Source organism: Stenella coeruleoalba (assembly GCF_951394435.1).
Source record: "Stenella coeruleoalba genome assembly, chromosome: 10".
NCBI classification, from domain to species: Eukaryota; Metazoa; Chordata; class Mammalia; order Artiodactyla; family Delphinidae; genus Stenella; species Stenella coeruleoalba.
The window spans coordinates 67841478-67859260 of record NC_137156.1 but is presented as its reverse complement, the minus strand read 5'-3'; the positions used below and the strand labels follow the sequence as shown (position 1 = coordinate 67859260).

The following is a 17783-nucleotide window of genomic DNA, read 5'->3' as shown; positions in this document are numbered from 1 at the left end:
ACGGCATGGAAAGGATTCACTGCACTATTGCTAACCTGAAGATGGAGGGGGCTACATAGCAAGAAAGGCAGGTGGCCTTTAGGAGATAAGAGCAGCTCTCAGCTGACAGCCAGCAAGGAAACTGAACCTCAGTCCCACAACTGTAAGAAACTGAATCCTGCCAACAACAACCAATGAACTTGGAAGCAAATTTTCCCCTAGAGCTTTTAAATTAAAACACAGCCCAGTTGACACTTTGATTTCAGCCTTGTGATATCGTGAACAAAGAACCCAGAAATGCCTTCTAACCTACAGAACTATGAACTAAAAGATGGGAAATTTTAAAATCCATTAAATTTGTTGTAATTTGTTATGCAACAATAGAAACCTAATTCAGTCCCTCTCTCACTTATTTTCACCTCAATTTTTTCAAAGGTTACACTATTATTTATCTAGTCATTTCTCTTCTTATGAACACTTAGACTGCCTTAAAATATTTGCTATTACAAAAGTAACATTCTTATACATATGAGCACAAGTTTATTGGTATCAGATTGGTCATAGTATACATACACAATTTTAAAAATGTGTTCTATGATACCAAACGCACAAGCAACAAAAGAAAAAACTGATACTGTAGGCTTCATCAAAATTAAAAAGTGTTGTGCATCAACATCACCAAGAAAGAGAAAAAAAACAACCTACAGGAAGAAAAAAATATTTGGAAATCGTATCTCTGATAAGGGTTTAGTATCTAGGAAATATAAAGAACTTTTACAACTGAACAAAAAGACAAACAAATAATCCAATTAAAAATGGGCAAAGAACTTGACTACACATTTCTCCAAGGAAGATATACAAATGGTCAACAAACACATGACAAGATGCTCACGTCATTCGTCATCATGAAAATGCAAATCAAACCACAATGGGGAAAACCCCCAGAAAATAGCAAGCACTGATGAGGATGTGCATAAACTGGAACCCTCATATATTGCTGGCAGGAATGTAAAATGGTTCAGCTGCTATGGAAAACAGTTTGGCAGTTCCTCAAAAGCTAAACATAGAATTACTGTATAATTCAGCAGCTCCACTCTTAGATATATACCTAAAAAAATAGAAGACAGGCATTCAAACAAGTACACATACATACATGTTCATAGTAGCACTATTCACTATAGCCAAAAGGTAGAAACAGCACAACTGCCTACCAACGAATGGATGGATAAACAAATTGTGGCATGTCCATAAGATGAAGTATTACTCAGCCATATAAAGAAATGAGGTACTGATGCATGCTACAACATGAGTAAACCTTAAAAACATTATGACAAGTGAAATAATTCAGATGTAAAAGGTCACACATTGTATGATTCCATTTACATGAAATATCCAGAATAGATATATCCACAGTGATGGAATGAGACTGGCTGCTGTCAGGGGCTAGGGAGAGGGGTGGGGTGGGGAGGAGAATGAGGAACAATTGTTCATCAGGTTCATGGCTTCCTTTTGGGGTGATGATGTTTTGGATCTAGACAGAGGTGGTGGTTGAACAACATTGTGAATATAGTAAATGCCACTCAACTGTTTACTTTAAAATGGTTAATTTTATGTTACGTGAATCTTACCTCAATTTAAAAATGTTTTCCATATAATTTTTAGTATTAATAGTTTATCTTTTTTCTTGATTACTCTTTGCTACTGGTGTGTCTACTTTTTTAAAGTTTCTTTTTTCAGAGAATCAGTTTTTATTTTATTGATCCTTTCTATTGTTTCTTTTTTTATTTCAATTTTTATTGGAGTATAGTTATTTACAATGTTGTGTTAGTTTCTGCTGTATCTACTGTTTATTTCTTTAAGTTCTATAATTATATTATTTTCCTTCTTCTACTTTCTTTAAGTTTACTTCTTCTTTTTCTAGCATCCTAAACTGAAAACATAATTCATTTATTTTTCTTTATTTGGGGGCCGGCAATTTGCCAATGACCTGGTTTGTTGACAACCAGAGTGTAAACGTGGAGGAGATGTGCAGCAAAATTGAGGGGCACAGCAGCACATAGAAGCAACCTAAATGTCCACTGACAGATGAATGGATAAAGAAGGTGTGGTGTGTGTGTGTATATATATATATATATATATATATATATATATATACACACATATATATACACACACACACATATATACGCACACACACACACAATGGAATACTACTCAGCCATAAAAAAGAATGAAATAATGCCATTTGCAGCAACATGGATGGACCTAGAGATGATAATATGAAGTGAACTAAGTCAGACAGAGAAAGACAAATATCATATGGTATCACTTTTTTGTGGAACCTAGAAAAATGATACAAATGAACTGATGTACAAAACAGAAATAGACTCACAGACACAGAAAACAAACTTATGGTTACCAAAGGAGCAAGGGAAGGGAGGGATAAATTAGGATTTGGGATTAACAGATACACACTACTATATATAAAATAGATTAAAAAAAAACAAGTACAGCACAGGGAACTATATCCAATATCTTATAAAAAAAGAATATATATAAATATATACAACTGAATCACTTCGCTGTACACCTGAAACGTAAATCTACTATACTTCAATCAAAAAATTAAGGGGCACATGAAGTCATCCGTTTGCTGACAAACTCTCAGGCAATGTTTGGGCAGCTGCCCACAAAGGCCAGTATTTGGAAGCAGCCAAAGGAACAGCTATACCATGGCTCTTCCATAAGGGTGCTCTGTCAATGGCAGTCCTTGACAGTATTTAAATTCACATGTGACTCTAAATTGGGTTAGAGAATCTAAGGATTTATTCTGTGAATACCTTTATTTTTTTTCATTCAAAATGTAACTGAATCTATGTGCTATAGTGTTTTCAAAAGTCAAATAGTTTAAAAGTGTTTTTGTTGCTGTTGGTGGTGAAACCTTCTTTTATCAAGATACCATAAACCATCAGTGGGCTTCATGTCTTTTCCCAAGTTATACTATATTTGTTAAGAATACAAGCTTTTGGGGGACTTCTCTGGTGGCATAGTGGTTAAGAATCCGCCTGCCAATGCAGGGGACATGGGTTTGAGCCCTGGTCCAGGAAGATCCCACATGCCACGGAGCAACTAAGCCCGTGTGCCACAACTACCGAGCCTGCACTCTAAAGCCCATGAGCCACAACTACTGAGCCCGCAGGCCTCGAGCCCGTGCTCTGCAACAAGAGAAGCCACCGCACTGAGAAGCACTGCTCGCCACAACTAGAGAAAGCCCGTGCGCAGCAACGAAGACCCAAAGCAGCCAGAAAAATTATTTTTTAAAAAGGAAAAAAAATTTTTTTAAAAATTGTAAAGCATTTTGGCCCACCTTGGATGTCGTAAATTTACCATTACCATAGAGTGAAGTGATGGAAATGAGGACAAGTTCTATTTAACAACCTTGGCTTGCCTCTGACAACAGTCAGAGAGTACATTGCTCCCAAAGAGGAATCCTGTGAGAGCAAAAGCAAATAAGTAGCTTTATATTTGTATCTTCTTGTCTTTCATCAGTGATGAAAAATTATCAGCCATTATCTCTTGGTGTATATCTTCTCCTTTTTTTTTCTTTTCTCTTTGTCTGTGATTCTAATTAGATGTTTATTACCCTCTCTCATTCTATCCTCCATGTTCCTTAATTTCTCTTTCATATTTTTCATCTCCTTTTTATCTCTCTGCAACATTCTGGATAGTTACACTCATTTATTCAACAAACACTTATTGAGCACTTACTAGGTGACAAGCACTGTTCCAGGCACTTGAGTACCTTAGTGAACAAAATACATCCCTCTCTGTCCAGGAAGCACAAAATGAGGAAACAGATAATAAGTGATAAGCACAATAAATGACTAAACTATGTAGAAGGTAGAAGGTGATAAATGTCATTAAAAAACAAACAGGAGAGTAATTTCTTCTTTTTTTTTAACTTCAAAAAAAGACAATTTTATTTGCCTATAATGTTATTATGGATTGTCTTAGAAAATTCTGTTTCAGAGCATAAGTGGGGCAAATCTGCATAATGTTTGTCATACTCGTTATGTGATGATACAGAAAATACATATACATTTTAGTAAGTCTTGCATTTATATTAGGTGAACACTTGCTAGGAAAATTCACATCTCCCAGCATTTCTTTTTTTAAAACCACTTTATTGAGGTACAATTGACAAATAAAAAGCTATATATATTTAATGTATACAACTGGATGAGTTTGGAGATAAATATACACCTCTGAACCCATCACCACAATGTTATGTCTAAGTCATAAACATATTCATCATCTCCAAAAGTTTCTTCCCATTCTATTATTATCATCATCTACTTATAGTATGAAATGAGAATACTTAACAAAAGATCTAAACTCTTAGCAAATTTTTAAGAGTGCAATACAGTATTGCTAACTGTAGGCACCATGCCATATAGTAGATCTCTAGAATTTATTCACCTGCTATAACTGAAAGTTTGTACTACCCTTAACTAACATCTCCCCATTTTCCCCTCTCCCTAGGCTCCGGCAACCATCATTTTACTCTCTCCTCCTTTGAGTCTGACTATTTTAGATTCCTCATATAAGCGTTATTATGTATTATTTGTCCTTCTATGTCTGGCTTGTTTCATGAAGCACAATACCCTCAAAGTTCACCCATCTTGTTGCAAATGGCAAAGTTTCCCTCTTTTTAAAGGCTAAACAATATCCCATTTTATGTATATGCTACATTTTATTTATGCATTCACTCACCAATAGACACTGAGGTTGCTTCCTTGTTTGGCTGTTGTAAATAATGCTGCAGTGAACATGGGACTGCAGCTATCTCTTTGAGATCCTGATTTCAATTCCTTTGGATATATTCCCAGAAGTGGGATTGCTGGATCATATGATACATCTATTTTCTTTTTTTTTTGAGGAGCCTCCATACTGTTTTCCATAGTGGCTGCATCAGTTTACATTACCAACAGTGTACACATGGACATATATACACTACCAAACGTGAGGTAGATAGCTAGTGGGAAGCAGCCGCATAGCACAGGGAGATCAGCTCGGTGCTTTGTGACCGCCTGGAGGGGTGGGATAGGGAGGGTGGGAGGGAGGGAGACGCAAGAGGGAAGAGATATGGGAACATATGTATATGTATAACTGATTCACTTTGTTATAAAGCAGAAACTAACACACCATTGTAAAGCAATTATACCCCAATAAAGATGTTAAAAAAAAAAAAAAGACAACAAATAACAAGTGTTGGCAAGGATGTGGAGAAAATAAAGGGCCCCCTGTGGACTTTGGTGGGAATGTAAATTGGTGCAGCCAATGCAGTATGAAGTTTCCTCAAAAAATTAAAAATAAAAGTACCATACAATCCAAAAAAAAAAAAAAATAGTTCTTCAAATGTTGAATTCAAAACCCTGGTGACAACTGATCCAGCTCACCATGACAGGATAAGTCATCTCTCCCAGTATATCATTGCAAAGCTGACTGTATTTCTTTCCCAAACCATACAATTTAATCCTAAATATGAAACAAAGTCTGAAATATAACTGATTAGAAAAAATATATAAAACAACCAGGATTTGGATAGGACTTCTCATTTTTTTCAGCTTGAAAAGCTCTATAAAAGTTTCTATCTTAATAGGTTGTATTTTTTGTTTGTTTTTCCCTGAAGTTTTTTTAAAAGATTTTTTGTTTTTGATGTGGACCATTTTGAAAGTCTTTGCTGAGTTTGTTACAATGCTGCTTCTGTTTTATGTTCTGGTTTTTTGGCCACGAGGCATGTGGGATCTTAGCTCCCCAACCAGGGATCGAACCTGCACCCCCTGCATTGGAAGGCAAAGTCTTAACCACTGGACCGCCAGGGAAGTCCCTCCTTGACTTTTTTTTTTTTAATACATCTTTATTGGAGTATAATTGCTTCACAATACCGTGTTAATGTTGCACAACAAAGCGAATGAGCCATATGCATACACATGTCCCTATATCCCCTCCCTCTTGAGCCTCCCTCCCATCCTCTCTATCCCACCCTTTTAGGTCATGGCAAAGCACCGAGCCGATCTCCCTGTGCTATGCTGCTGCTTCCCATCAGCCAAATATTTTACATTCACCTCCCTGACTTCTTATTGTGCTTAAAGTCTTGCCACATGTCAATAAAACATCTGCCCATCTTACTTTTCCACTCAGCTTGTTTGGTACTTAAAATTGGGAATAACATGTTTCACATCTTTTAGGAATTCTGTAATACCCTGTTCAGACCTCCTCAGGGGCAGGGACATTTCTTTTTTTAACTCTAAATCCCTAGCAGGTATTGCAGGGGCCCACAAACAAGAAACCCTCAGCAAATGCTTGCTAAACTGTTCAATTAAATGAAAATTTCTTGATTCACAGGAGACTGACTGGTACTTATTTGATAGATGGATTTATTCATTCATTCACTCAATAACTATTTATTTAATGCTCCAATATCCAAAGTCCTGTGGTTAGCACTGGGGAGAAAATGGTACAAAAAACACACGAGGAAGCTCCCATTCCAGTGGGGGAAATCTATATGCACGTGTATAATTACAGTATAATATCTGGTAATGGGATAAAGCTAGGTACAGGGTGACATAATGTGCACAATGAAGCCCCAGGGCTGATTCTACTCATAAACAGAATGAGGAAGGTTTCATAAAGTTGAGTTGTAAAGAATGAACAGGAGTTTACCAAGCCAACAAAGGTAGAGAGGCATGAAAGAGCAAGGCATGTTTAGAAAAAGCCAAATAAGTCATCAGGAGTAAAATAGGATGCATGAAATAAGGTTAGAGAAACAGGCAGAATTATATCATGCTGGGCCTTTTATGCCATGCTAAGTAACAAGGGCTTTTAGCCTAAGTGGGAGCTGACATGAACAGTTTGTATTTTTAAAAGAGAAGTATAGTGGTGGTGTGGAAGATAACTCAGGGTAGGAAGACAGATTCAGGGAGTCTACATTTGGGGAGAAATGTGAAGGATCTGGGGTGACAGTGAGGGTAGTGATTTGATTGGCATTAGGAGATAGAAGTTAATAAGATATAGTGATTAACTGAGAAGGGATGGAGATAGAGAGGGAGGAGCCTAAGAGGACTCCTAAGTTTCTGATATGGATCTCTGAGCAAATGCCTTTCACTTGATTTAAGGAGGAAGTATATGTGTGAGGACAGAAAATGAATGCAGGTTAGAAATGTTGATGGATGTCTGAAGGACATCTAAGGGCATATGTCTGGTAGAAAAAAGGAAATGAGACCTGAAGCTCAGGGGAGAGGTCTTAATTAGAGATTTAGATTTCAAGGCTAAGTATTTATGATTCTGTTTGGAATGATGAAATGAAACAAAAAATAGAGCTACCAAGGCCCTGCCAGCTGCTGCTTCTGCCCTCCAGCAGATCATCTAATACTCATCAGTCAAAATATATCAGAATGCATGATGTGGGTTGGCAATTTGTCATTCACTTTAGCCCTTCTAGGTTTGCCTGTGGAATCAGCAATAAGACTTAGAGTAGAGAAATAGCTGGTCTTCTCTTTAGCTTGCTCCCCCGCTCACATGTGTTCTTTGGCACAGAGGTTGAGTGTGTCCTGGCAATACTGAACACTAGACTAGCACCATTTGATTGGAGGCCAGACTACAAATATTTGACTGGAAAAATAGTCACTCAAGGAGTTATCTTGAGGAGAAGAAACAATTAAACCGATTGCTCTGTATCTATTCTCTGTGCACCTGATGTAATACATCCCCCTAATCTTTTGTGACTTCTGACAACTGCTTCAAAAAAGTAATATGTGACCAATTTGATAATTAATCATAATGAAAGCATAATTATCTGATAATACCAGCTCAATGACCTAAAATTTTTAAGGGCTTACACACTACACAAATCCTAATGGAAAGAAGAAAGAACATTTATTGGTTAAACCTATGTCTAAAATTCTACTTGTTAATTCACTCTTAAAACTAAAGAAAGTGTACATTTTCAACTAAGAATCTTACAGTTTTATTATGTGAATGTGAAGGTTGTATAGTTCTCTAATATGTAGGGATTTTAAATGACCTAATCATTTCCAGCAACTCTATAAAAATTTTTTTTTACATTTCTTCTTTTAAAATGTTTTATTGTTTCTTGAGACTAAATTATAAACAATAAGTCCAAAGATAAAACAACTGCATGGACTGATGATCCTGCATGAATTACAAACCAGAGCAATGGGGTGCCTGTACTGGGCTTGCATCTTCTCTGTGCATTAAGTCCGATAAAGAATGTACTGGGCACAGGCACTGTGTGTGGTGCTAGGATCATGGAGAGAGAAGACATAGTCCCTGGCACTCAGAGATGACAAAACAGTGTGCTCTGGTTTTCAAACTGTAACCCATGTACTTTCAGAGGTTCCACAGGGTACTTACTAGGTAGGGGCAGGGACATTGTGAGATTCCTGTTATTTCCCCTTTCATCAGCAGAGTAGTTCTATTTTATCTGTTTCATTTATTGAACTTTCTTATAAAATTTAGCTTGAAGAAAAAGGACTCTTCCACACACAAATGTAAATAAGAAAGTTTACAAACCTCTGGTCTAGTAGAAAAACAAGAGCAGTCAGAATCTACATCCATGCAGCCCTGGCCTATAGTCTTGCCTATGTGCAGCAGCTGTAGTTGCCTTCACCACCACAGCTTTCCTAGAAGCACATACTGTGAGCCACTGGTGACAAGGAAAACCCACATGCCCTCAACAGTGAGTATATCATTTTACTCCCATGCCAAAGTGAAGCACAGTGCTTTAATTTGGCGGGGGGGCAGGGTGGGATAGTCAAGACTAGAGGCACTGTGGAACATATAAATTAACTGCTTTCTTTTTGTACTCTGTTACAACTTCCATTTAAAATCTTCCCACATGTAGCACGCAATTAGAAAAGTAAGTTATTTTCAAATCTTAAGTAAAACAACAACAACAACCCATAAGGCAGTCTTAACACAGAAAGTTCCCATGCAACATAAAAGTATCCCAAGATTTATTTTCTCTCTGCCCCACCTGGAAGATAATCACAGAGAAAATCCAGGGCTCCCTAAAATTCCAAGTTGGCTACAAAGGTCTTCTCACCCTTTTAGAGGCTTGCTGACATCTAGAGGAAGAGAAGCCTAGAATGTCTCCTTGATTTCTCCCTACCTTTCAAGGGGAAAAACACTACTGCAGTTGCTCATGCTTAAGGGTCTCATTGCTCTGTTAAGACACACAGTCTACTGCATGTCAGTCCCTTTCTGTGGCTTCTCCTCCAATCCAAGTCAAAGAGGAATGATAGAGTCAGGCCAACTTTCCCTTTTGTCCAGAATATGCTCTTCCTTTTACGGGGCTAGGTGGACAATGAGGGCCGGGGCTGCCCTCAAACAGGACAACATAAGCCTATTTCCTTGTGAGCCCTCTCCATCCCACATGCAGGAAAGCAGAGCCCAGGGCTTCCTGCATTCAAGAGCTGGGTCGCTTTGCTGAATTTGCTTTGTTCTATGTTTCCCCTATGTGTTTCCTCTGGCATTGAATAGACGCATCATTTGCTTTCCCTGAGGTGGTGATGGCCAAGATTGAGTTTGAGCTTCCATGTGGAAATAGGCACAGGGACAAAAGAGGCCATATGTGACTTCAGGGTACACTGGGATTTGAAGCAAAACTCTCAGCTAAATAAGAGGAGGTCACTTTATCTTGTTTTGCCTCCTCTGTGCATCTATCTTCTCTGAAGTCCAGAGATGCCTATGATCTAGGACACACCATTCTAATACAGAGTCTCAACCTCACCAGAGCTTCTAATAACTTTTACCTGATCTGCTTGCCTTCTCTCATATCATATAAGGAAAAGAAGACATCGGTATCTTCCCCAATGGTATTGTAGGTGAAACTCTTCAGACTGAGAAAGAAGTGATGTGGCACTGGTATCCGACAGGTTTCCCCATGTCGTGGGCGCATTGTATCTACCTAATGAGGAAGGCAAAAAACAGTGATTGCTAATATTTTAGTTATTCATTATATTGATCATAAGTAAAATTAAAACTAAATGACTAACTCTTCTCATACTGCTGAAGGGAGAGAAAGGGAGATAGAAAGTGTTTTCTTTGCTAGTAGCAGATGTTGCGTCAATATGCTTGATTTGAGGTAGGCAAATATGCAGCTGGGAAAAGTAAACAGAGTGAAGGAGATATGGGAACAGTAATTCCAACTTATAAGTGAACTCAAAATCTCCACCAGGTCACAAACATCTAAATTCTCCAGAGAACCATTTTCAAAGTCACTTCTTGGAGATGCTATCATGACCCTGATGCATTTCGTTTATACTGTTAGATAGTAATAGTTACCATTCTAAATATCATTTTTATTTTCTCAGACTGATTCATTTTAGTCTCTCAGTCTACTTTGTTTCAACCGTGCTTGTGTAAATTTGCACAGAGGAGTGGAGAGTAGCCAAGTCCGCTTGGAGGTCAGGGCTCCTTAGGTCACAATCAAGAAGTCAGTGGTAAAAATAAATAAATAAATAAAAATAAAAGACTATCAAAAAGAAAAAAAAGAAGTCAGTAATTTCTTGGTGCATCCCTATTTTATAATCGTGTAAAAGAAAGAACTGAGGGAAAAGAGAGGGAGGCCTGGTTAAGTTGCTTACCTGAGATGTGCTTTGCTGTACACTCTGCCGGCTAGATAAATGCTATGGAAAGAAAGAAAAACTCAATCAATTGGGAAGGAAACTAACTTTTATCAGGAACCTTCTATATCCTAGGCATTCTGATATATATTTTACATATATGATCTCATTTAATTCTAATAACCTTGTTAGACAAATGTTATTTGTATTTGACAGAGCCAGCTAAGGTTTAGTGTAAGGAAGTGAAATGCTGAAGGTCCCACACAGCAAGAAGGTGGCAAAGTCTGGATTCAAACCCAGGCCTTTCTAGCTTAGAGTACCAGCCAAGTCACGGGTGGGTGCTTGTTACTGGATTTCTGTTTTGCCACTGTCCTTTCCACACAATGTATCACATCCTGCACTGCGTGACACAGCTTCCTCAGGCTCTCCACACTGGAGAAGGTATAGCCTTTAACCACAAGTGGCTCCTTCCCAAACATCTCTCCATGCTGTTCCTTTGCTGCTGGCTAAAGTTAGAAGAAGCAGATTCCAATCCCAGCTGCATGCAAATGGGTTGTGAAACTCCAGACAAATTGTTTACTCTCTCCAAGGGACATTTTCCCTCAACTATAAAAATGAAATAAAAGTTTTTGTTGTCTTCCTCACAAGGTTAATGCAAGGTTCAAATAACATAATGGGAAGCAGCAAGATATAGTAGTTAGGGACCTAAGTGCAAAATTTTAAATCTTGACTCACACTTTCCTCATCTGTAAAGTGAGGATAACATTTCATGCTGAACCTCATAGGGTTTTGTGCAGATTAACTCAGCATAGTACACACTGTAAGCGGTTGATCATTGTTATCTATAATTAGTATTCTTATTATTGCTGTTCTATTTTTATAATTAGTTATTAAAGAAAAGTCAGTCACATTTAGAAGTAAACCCCGGCCAGGAAGAAAGGTGTGTTCACCATTCTTCAAGTCCCTGGTCTTAGGAGACTTGAAAATGAGAGTTTCTATCCTGCCTCCTTTTGGCCCCTACAGGTTGTGAGACAGCTCTCATTTGGTGAACTGTTCCACATCACATGGCTAAGACGACTGGTTGCTGAGTAGAATGGTTTCATTCTTTTAACAAGTATACACATTTAACCCTAAATAAAACTGAAGTACAATTAAATATTAATTTAAATGCATCTCACTAGCTATATTAGTTAATTATTAAATATTCATGTGCATTATTAGCTATATTGGCTAATTATTATTGACTATTAATGTTCATCCATGGGAATATATGTTCCCATGATACATATTAAATATAATTAAAACAGGTCTCCACCAGCTGGGGAAATCATCACATAGAAGGCTTATGTACAACAGAAAACTTCATAAATAAAATAGTTCACAAAAAAAAAAGCTTTAAAAAAATCAGGCTTTCAAAAAACAAAAAGCAAGCTTTCTATGGTTTACTGACCTATATCCCACTGGGAAGGTTACTGGCCTACAACTCCTTCCATTGTTTTATTTTTAGGGTCTACACTAAGGCATTCTTCTCAAGTGAATTTACTGACTAACTCTTAAAAATGACTACCAATCATAAACATTAATGTTCAATTGTAACTATATATGGGAGTTTACAGCTAATTTCAGTGTAAATCATCCTGGATGACAATAACAGACATCATTCTAGACTTCAGAGGCATCAAATTTGGGGAGAACTTGGGACCTCCCTGCTGGCGCAGTGGTTACGAATCTGCATGGCAATGCAGCGGACACGGGTTCAATCCCTGGTCCGGGAAGATCCCACATTCTGCAGAGCAACTAAGCCTGTGTGCCACAACTACTGAGCCTGCGCTCTAGAGCCCGAGAGCCACAACTACTGAGCCAGTATGCTGCAACTACTGAAGCCCGTGCGCCTAGAGCCCATGTTCTGCAACAAGAGAAGCTACCACAATGAGAAGCCCGTGCACCACAAAGAAGAGTAGCCCCTGCTTGCTGCAACTAGAGAAAGCCTGCAGGCAGCAAAGAAGATCCAATGCAGTCAAAAAAATAAATTAAAAAAAAAATTGGGGGAGAACTCTTCAACCTAGTCTGAAAGCACCCCACATGGGTAGCCAGAGAATGGCATCAGAACTGGCATTTTGGAATGTACAAATGTACATTTCCACCAAAAGTGCATAAGGGTTCTCTTTTCTCCATATCCTTGCCAGCATTTATTTAATGATAAGCAAATAGGTGTGAAGTAATATCTAACAGGTGTGAGGTAGCATCTCATTGTGGTTTTGATTTGCATTTCCCTGATGATCATTGATTATCAAACACCTTTTCATGTATGTATGACTTCTTTGGAAAAAAGTCACATCTTTCTCTCATTTAAAAACTCAGAATAATTGATATTTTGCTACTGAGTTTTAAGAGTTCCTTACATATTTTGGATATTAACCCTTTATCATATATAAGGTTTGTAAACATTTTCTCCTATTCTGCAGGTTGAATTTTCATTTTGTTGACTATATTTTGCTGTACAGAAACTTTTCTGATTGATATAGTCCCACTTGCTGATTTTTCCTTTTGTTGCTTGTGCTCTTGATGTCATATCCAAAAGATCACTGCCAACACCAACATCAAGCAGCTTTTCCCTTATGTTTCCTTATAGGAGATTTACGGTTTCAGGTGTAACATTTAAGTCCTTAATACATTTGGAGTTAATATTTGTGCGTGGCATAAAACAGGAGTACAGTTTCGTTCTTCTGCATATCCAGTTTTCCCAACATTTATTGAAGAGACTATCCTTTCCCCAGTGAAAATTACTGGCTCCCTTGTTAAAATATTACTTGACTGTATATGTGTGGGTTTATTACTGGGATTTTGATTCTGTCCCATTGGTCTATGTGTCTGTTTTTTTGTTTTTGTTTTTTTTTTGCGGTACGCGGGCCTCTCACTGTTGTGGCCTCTCCTATTGCGGAGCACAGGCTCCGGACGCGCAGGTTCAGCCGCCATGGCTCATGGGTCTAGCCGCTCCGCGGCATGTGGGATCTTCCTGGACCGGGGCACAAACCCGTGTCCCCTGCATCAGCAGGCGGACTCTCAACCACTGCGCCACCAGGGAAGCCCTATGTGTCTGTTTTTATGCCAGTACAACATTCACTGTTTTGAATTACTATAGATTTATAATATAGTTCAAAATCAGGAAGTGTGATGCTTTCAGGCTTTTTTCTTTCTCAAGATTGCTTTGGCTATTCAGAGTCCATTGTGGTTCCATACAAATTTTAGGATTGGTTTTTCTATTTCTGTGGAAAACACCACTGGAATTTTTATAGGGATTGCATTGAATCTATAGATGGCTTTGGGTAGGGGTGGATATTTTAACAATATTAACTCTTCTAATTCTTGAGCATGGGATATCTTTCCATTTATTTTTGTCTTCTTTAATTTCATCAATATCTTATAGTTTTCAGTATATAGATCTTTCACTTACTTAGTGAAAAGTTATTTCTAAGTATTTTATTGTTTTTGATGCTATTGTAAATAGGATTGTTTGCTTTATTTTTTTTTCAGATAGTTCAGAGGATATTCTGATTTTTGTAATTGATTTATGTATGTTGATTTTGTATCCTGAAACTTTATTGAATTTTTTTATTCTAACAGTTTTTTGGTGGAGTCTTCAAAAATTTTATATGTATAAGATCATGTCATCTGCAAGTAGTGACAGTTTCTTTCTTTCTTTCCCATTTGGATGCCTTTTCTTTCTTCTTCTTGCCTAACTGTTTTATTGTTCTGGCTAGGGCTTCCAGTACTATGGGATTTTTTGTTGTTGTTGTTGTTGGTCTTGGTTTTTCTGGCTGCGTTGGGTCTTTGTTGCTGTGTGCAGGCTTTCTCCAGTTGCGACAAGCGGGGGCTACTCTTCATTGCGGTGCACGGGCTTCTCATTGTGGTGGCTTCTCTTGTTGCGAACCGTGGGCTCTAGGCTCGTGGACTTTAGCAGTTGCAGCATGTGGGCTCAGTAGTTGTGGCACATGGGCCCTAGGGCGCACAGGCTTCAGTAGTTGTGGCGCATGGGCTCAGTAGTTGCAGCGCATGGGCTCTAGGGCATGTGGGCTTCAGTAGTTGTGGCACATGGGCTTAGCTGCTCCGCAGCACATGGGACCTTCCCGGACCAGGGATCAAACCTATTGGCAGGTGGATTCTTAACCACTGCGCCACCAGGGAAGTCCCTCCAGTACTATGTTGAATAGGAATGGTGAGAGTGGGCACCCTTGTCTTGTTCTTGATCTTAGAGAAAAAGCTTTCAACCTTTCATTGTTGAGTATGATGTTAGCTGTGGGCTTCTCATATATGGCTTCATTATATTGAGGTGTGCTTCTTCTATGCCCACTTTCTTGAGAGTTTTTATCATAAAGGATGTTGAAATTTTGTCAATTGCTCTTTCTGCATCTATTGAGATGATCTTATGATTTTTTAATTGAACTACAGTTGATTCACAATGTTGTGTTACTTTCAGGCATATAGCAAAGTGAGTCAGTTTATATATATATATATACATATATATACATATATATGTGTATGTTTTACAGATTCTTTTCCATTATAGGTTTTGATCATACGATTTTTATCTTTTATTTTGTTAATGTGGCACATTACATTGATTGATTTGCAGATGCTGAACCATTCTTGCATTCCTGAAATAAATCCCACTTGATCATGTGCTGTTAATGTGCTGTTGAATTTGGTTTGCTAGCATTTTGCTGAGAATTTTTGTATCTATATTCATCTGGGATATTGGCCTTCTTTTCTTGGAGTGTCCTTATCTGGCTCTGATATCAGGGTAATGATGGCCTTGTAAAATAAGTTTGAAGAGTGTTTCCTCCTATTCAATTTCTTTGGAAGAGTTTCAGAAGGATTGGCATTCATTCTTCTTAAATGTTTGATAAAATTCACCCATGAAGCCATCTGGTCCTGGGCTTTTCTTTGTTAGGAAGTTTTTGATTACTGATTCAATCTCCTTACTTGTTATTGGTCTGTTCGGTTTTCCTATTTCTTCATAATTTAGTCTTGGTAGGTCGTATGTTTCTATTTAGGGTGTCCAATTTGTTGGCATATAATTGTTCATAGCAGTCTCTTATGATCATTTGTATTTCTGTTTATCAGCTGTCTCTTCTTTCATTTATAATTTTATTTACTTGAGTTCTCTTTTTTCTTGCTAAATCTAGCTAAACATTTGCCAACTAGTCTTTTCAAAAAAAAAAAACAACAATCAACTCTTAGCTTCATTGATCTTTTCTATTGTTTTTCTATTCTTTATTTCATTTATTTTTGTCCTGATCTTTGTTACCTCCTTCCTTCTGCTGACTTTGGGAATAGTTTGTTCTTTTCCTGGTTCTACAAAGTATAAAGTTCGGTTATTTGAGATCTTTTTTTCTTAACGGAGGCATTTATCACTATAAACTTTCCTCCTAGAATTGCTTTCACTGCATCCCTAAGTTTTAGCATGTTGTGTTTCCATTTTTGCTTGTCTCAGGACATATTTTTTTATTTCCCTTTTGATTTCTTCTTTGACTCATTGGTCGTTCAGGATTGTGTTGCTTAACTGCAACATATTTTTGGAGTTTCCAGTTTTCTTCCTGTTATTGAATTCTAGTTTCAAATCACTGTAGTCAGAAAAGATATTTCATATGATTTCTATCTTCTTATATTTGTTAAGACTTATTTTGTGGCCTAATGTGATCTATCCTGGAGATTGTTCCGTGTGCACTTGAGAAGAATGTGTATCCTGCTGCTATTGGACAGAATATTCTTAATATTCCAAATATGACTGTTAGGTCCATTTGGTACTAAGTGTAGTTCAAGTCCAACATGTCCTCATTGATTTCCTGTCTGAATGATCTATCACTTGATGAAAGTGGGGTACTAAAGAATCTAATATTGTTGTATTCTTGTGTATTTCTCACTTCAGTTCTGTTAATATTTGCTCTATAGATTCAGGTGCTCTGAAGTTGGGTGCATATATATTTACAGTTGTTATATGCTCTTGATGAATGACCCCTATATCATTATATAATCACCCTCTTTCTTACTTGTTACAGTTTTTTAATTAAAGCCTATTTTGGGACTTCCTTTGTGGTGCAGGGGTTAAGAATATTCCTGCCAATGCAGGGGACACAGGTTTGAGCCCTGGTCTGGGAAGATCCCACATGCCACGGAGCAACTAAGCCCGTGTGCCACAACTACTGAGCCTGCCCTCTACAGCCTGTGAGCCACAACTCCTGAGCCCACGTGCCATAACTACTGAAGCCCACATGCCTAGAGCCCATACTCCACAACAAAGAGAAGCCACCACAATGAGAAGCCCATGCACCACAACGAAGAGTAGCCCCCACTCACTGCAACTAGAGAAAGCCCGTGGACAGCAATGAAGACCCAACACAGCCAAAAATAAATAAATAAATTTATTTTAAAAAAATAGCCTATTTTGTCTGGTATAAAAATAGCTACTGGGCTTCCCTGGTGGTGCATGGGTTGAGAGTCCGCCTGCCAATGCAGGGGACACGGGTTTGTGCCCCGGTCCGGGAAGATCCCACATGCCACGGAGCGGCTAGGCCCGTGAGCCATGGCCGCTGAGCCTGCGCATCCGGAGCCTATGCTCCGCAACGGGAGAGGCCACAACAGTGAGAGGCCCACGTACCTCAAAAAAAAAAAAGAAAAAAAAAGCTACTGCTGCCATCTTTTGGTTGCCATTTGGATGGATTATCTTTTTCTGTTTCTTGCTTTCAGCCTATGCATGTTCTCAACACTAAAGTGAGTCTGTTAATAAACAGAATATTCTTTGTTTTTTTTTTAATCCATTTGGCTGCTCTATGTCTTCTGATTGAGAATTTAATCCATTTACATTTAAGTAAAGTAATTATAGATAGGTAAGAAATTTCTATTGCTATTTTAAAAATTGTTTTCTAGCTCATTTTGTAGTTCCTTTTCTTTTCTCTTGCTGTCTTTGTGAACTGATGATTTTCCATAGTAGTGTGCTTTGATTCACTTCTCTTTATGTTGTATGTATCTACTGTAGGTTTTTGCTTTCTGGTTACGTGAGACTTACATAAAACATCTTATAGATAAAGCTATTACAACTTAACTTCAATCCCATACAAAATCTCTACCCTTTTACTCACTTCCCACCACTTTATG

At 38.0% G+C, this 17783-nt stretch overlaps 1 protein-coding gene across 11 annotated transcripts in view; it reads right to left on the bottom strand.

Moving 5' to 3' along the window:
- Positions 1-17783, bottom strand: part of DOCK3 (dedicator of cytokinesis 3) — a 408834-nt gene that overhangs the window by 170615 nt on the left and 220436 nt on the right. For 10 of the 11 annotated variants that reach the window (XR_013830244.1, XM_079934759.1, XM_079934762.1 and 7 more), the window contains 2 exons: positions 10650-10691; positions 9816-9970 (listed from right to left, as the gene is read on the bottom strand). Coding sequence is in view for 9 of the 11 variants with exons in the window: in XM_079934759.1 (XP_079790885.1) it covers positions 9816-9970; positions 10650-10691 (197 nt within the window). In the remaining 2 variants the exon portion in view is untranslated. Of the gene's footprint in view, positions 1-9815; positions 9971-10649; positions 10692-17783 lie in introns of those variants that run through there. The other variant, XM_079934757.1, reaches the window with a different exon arrangement.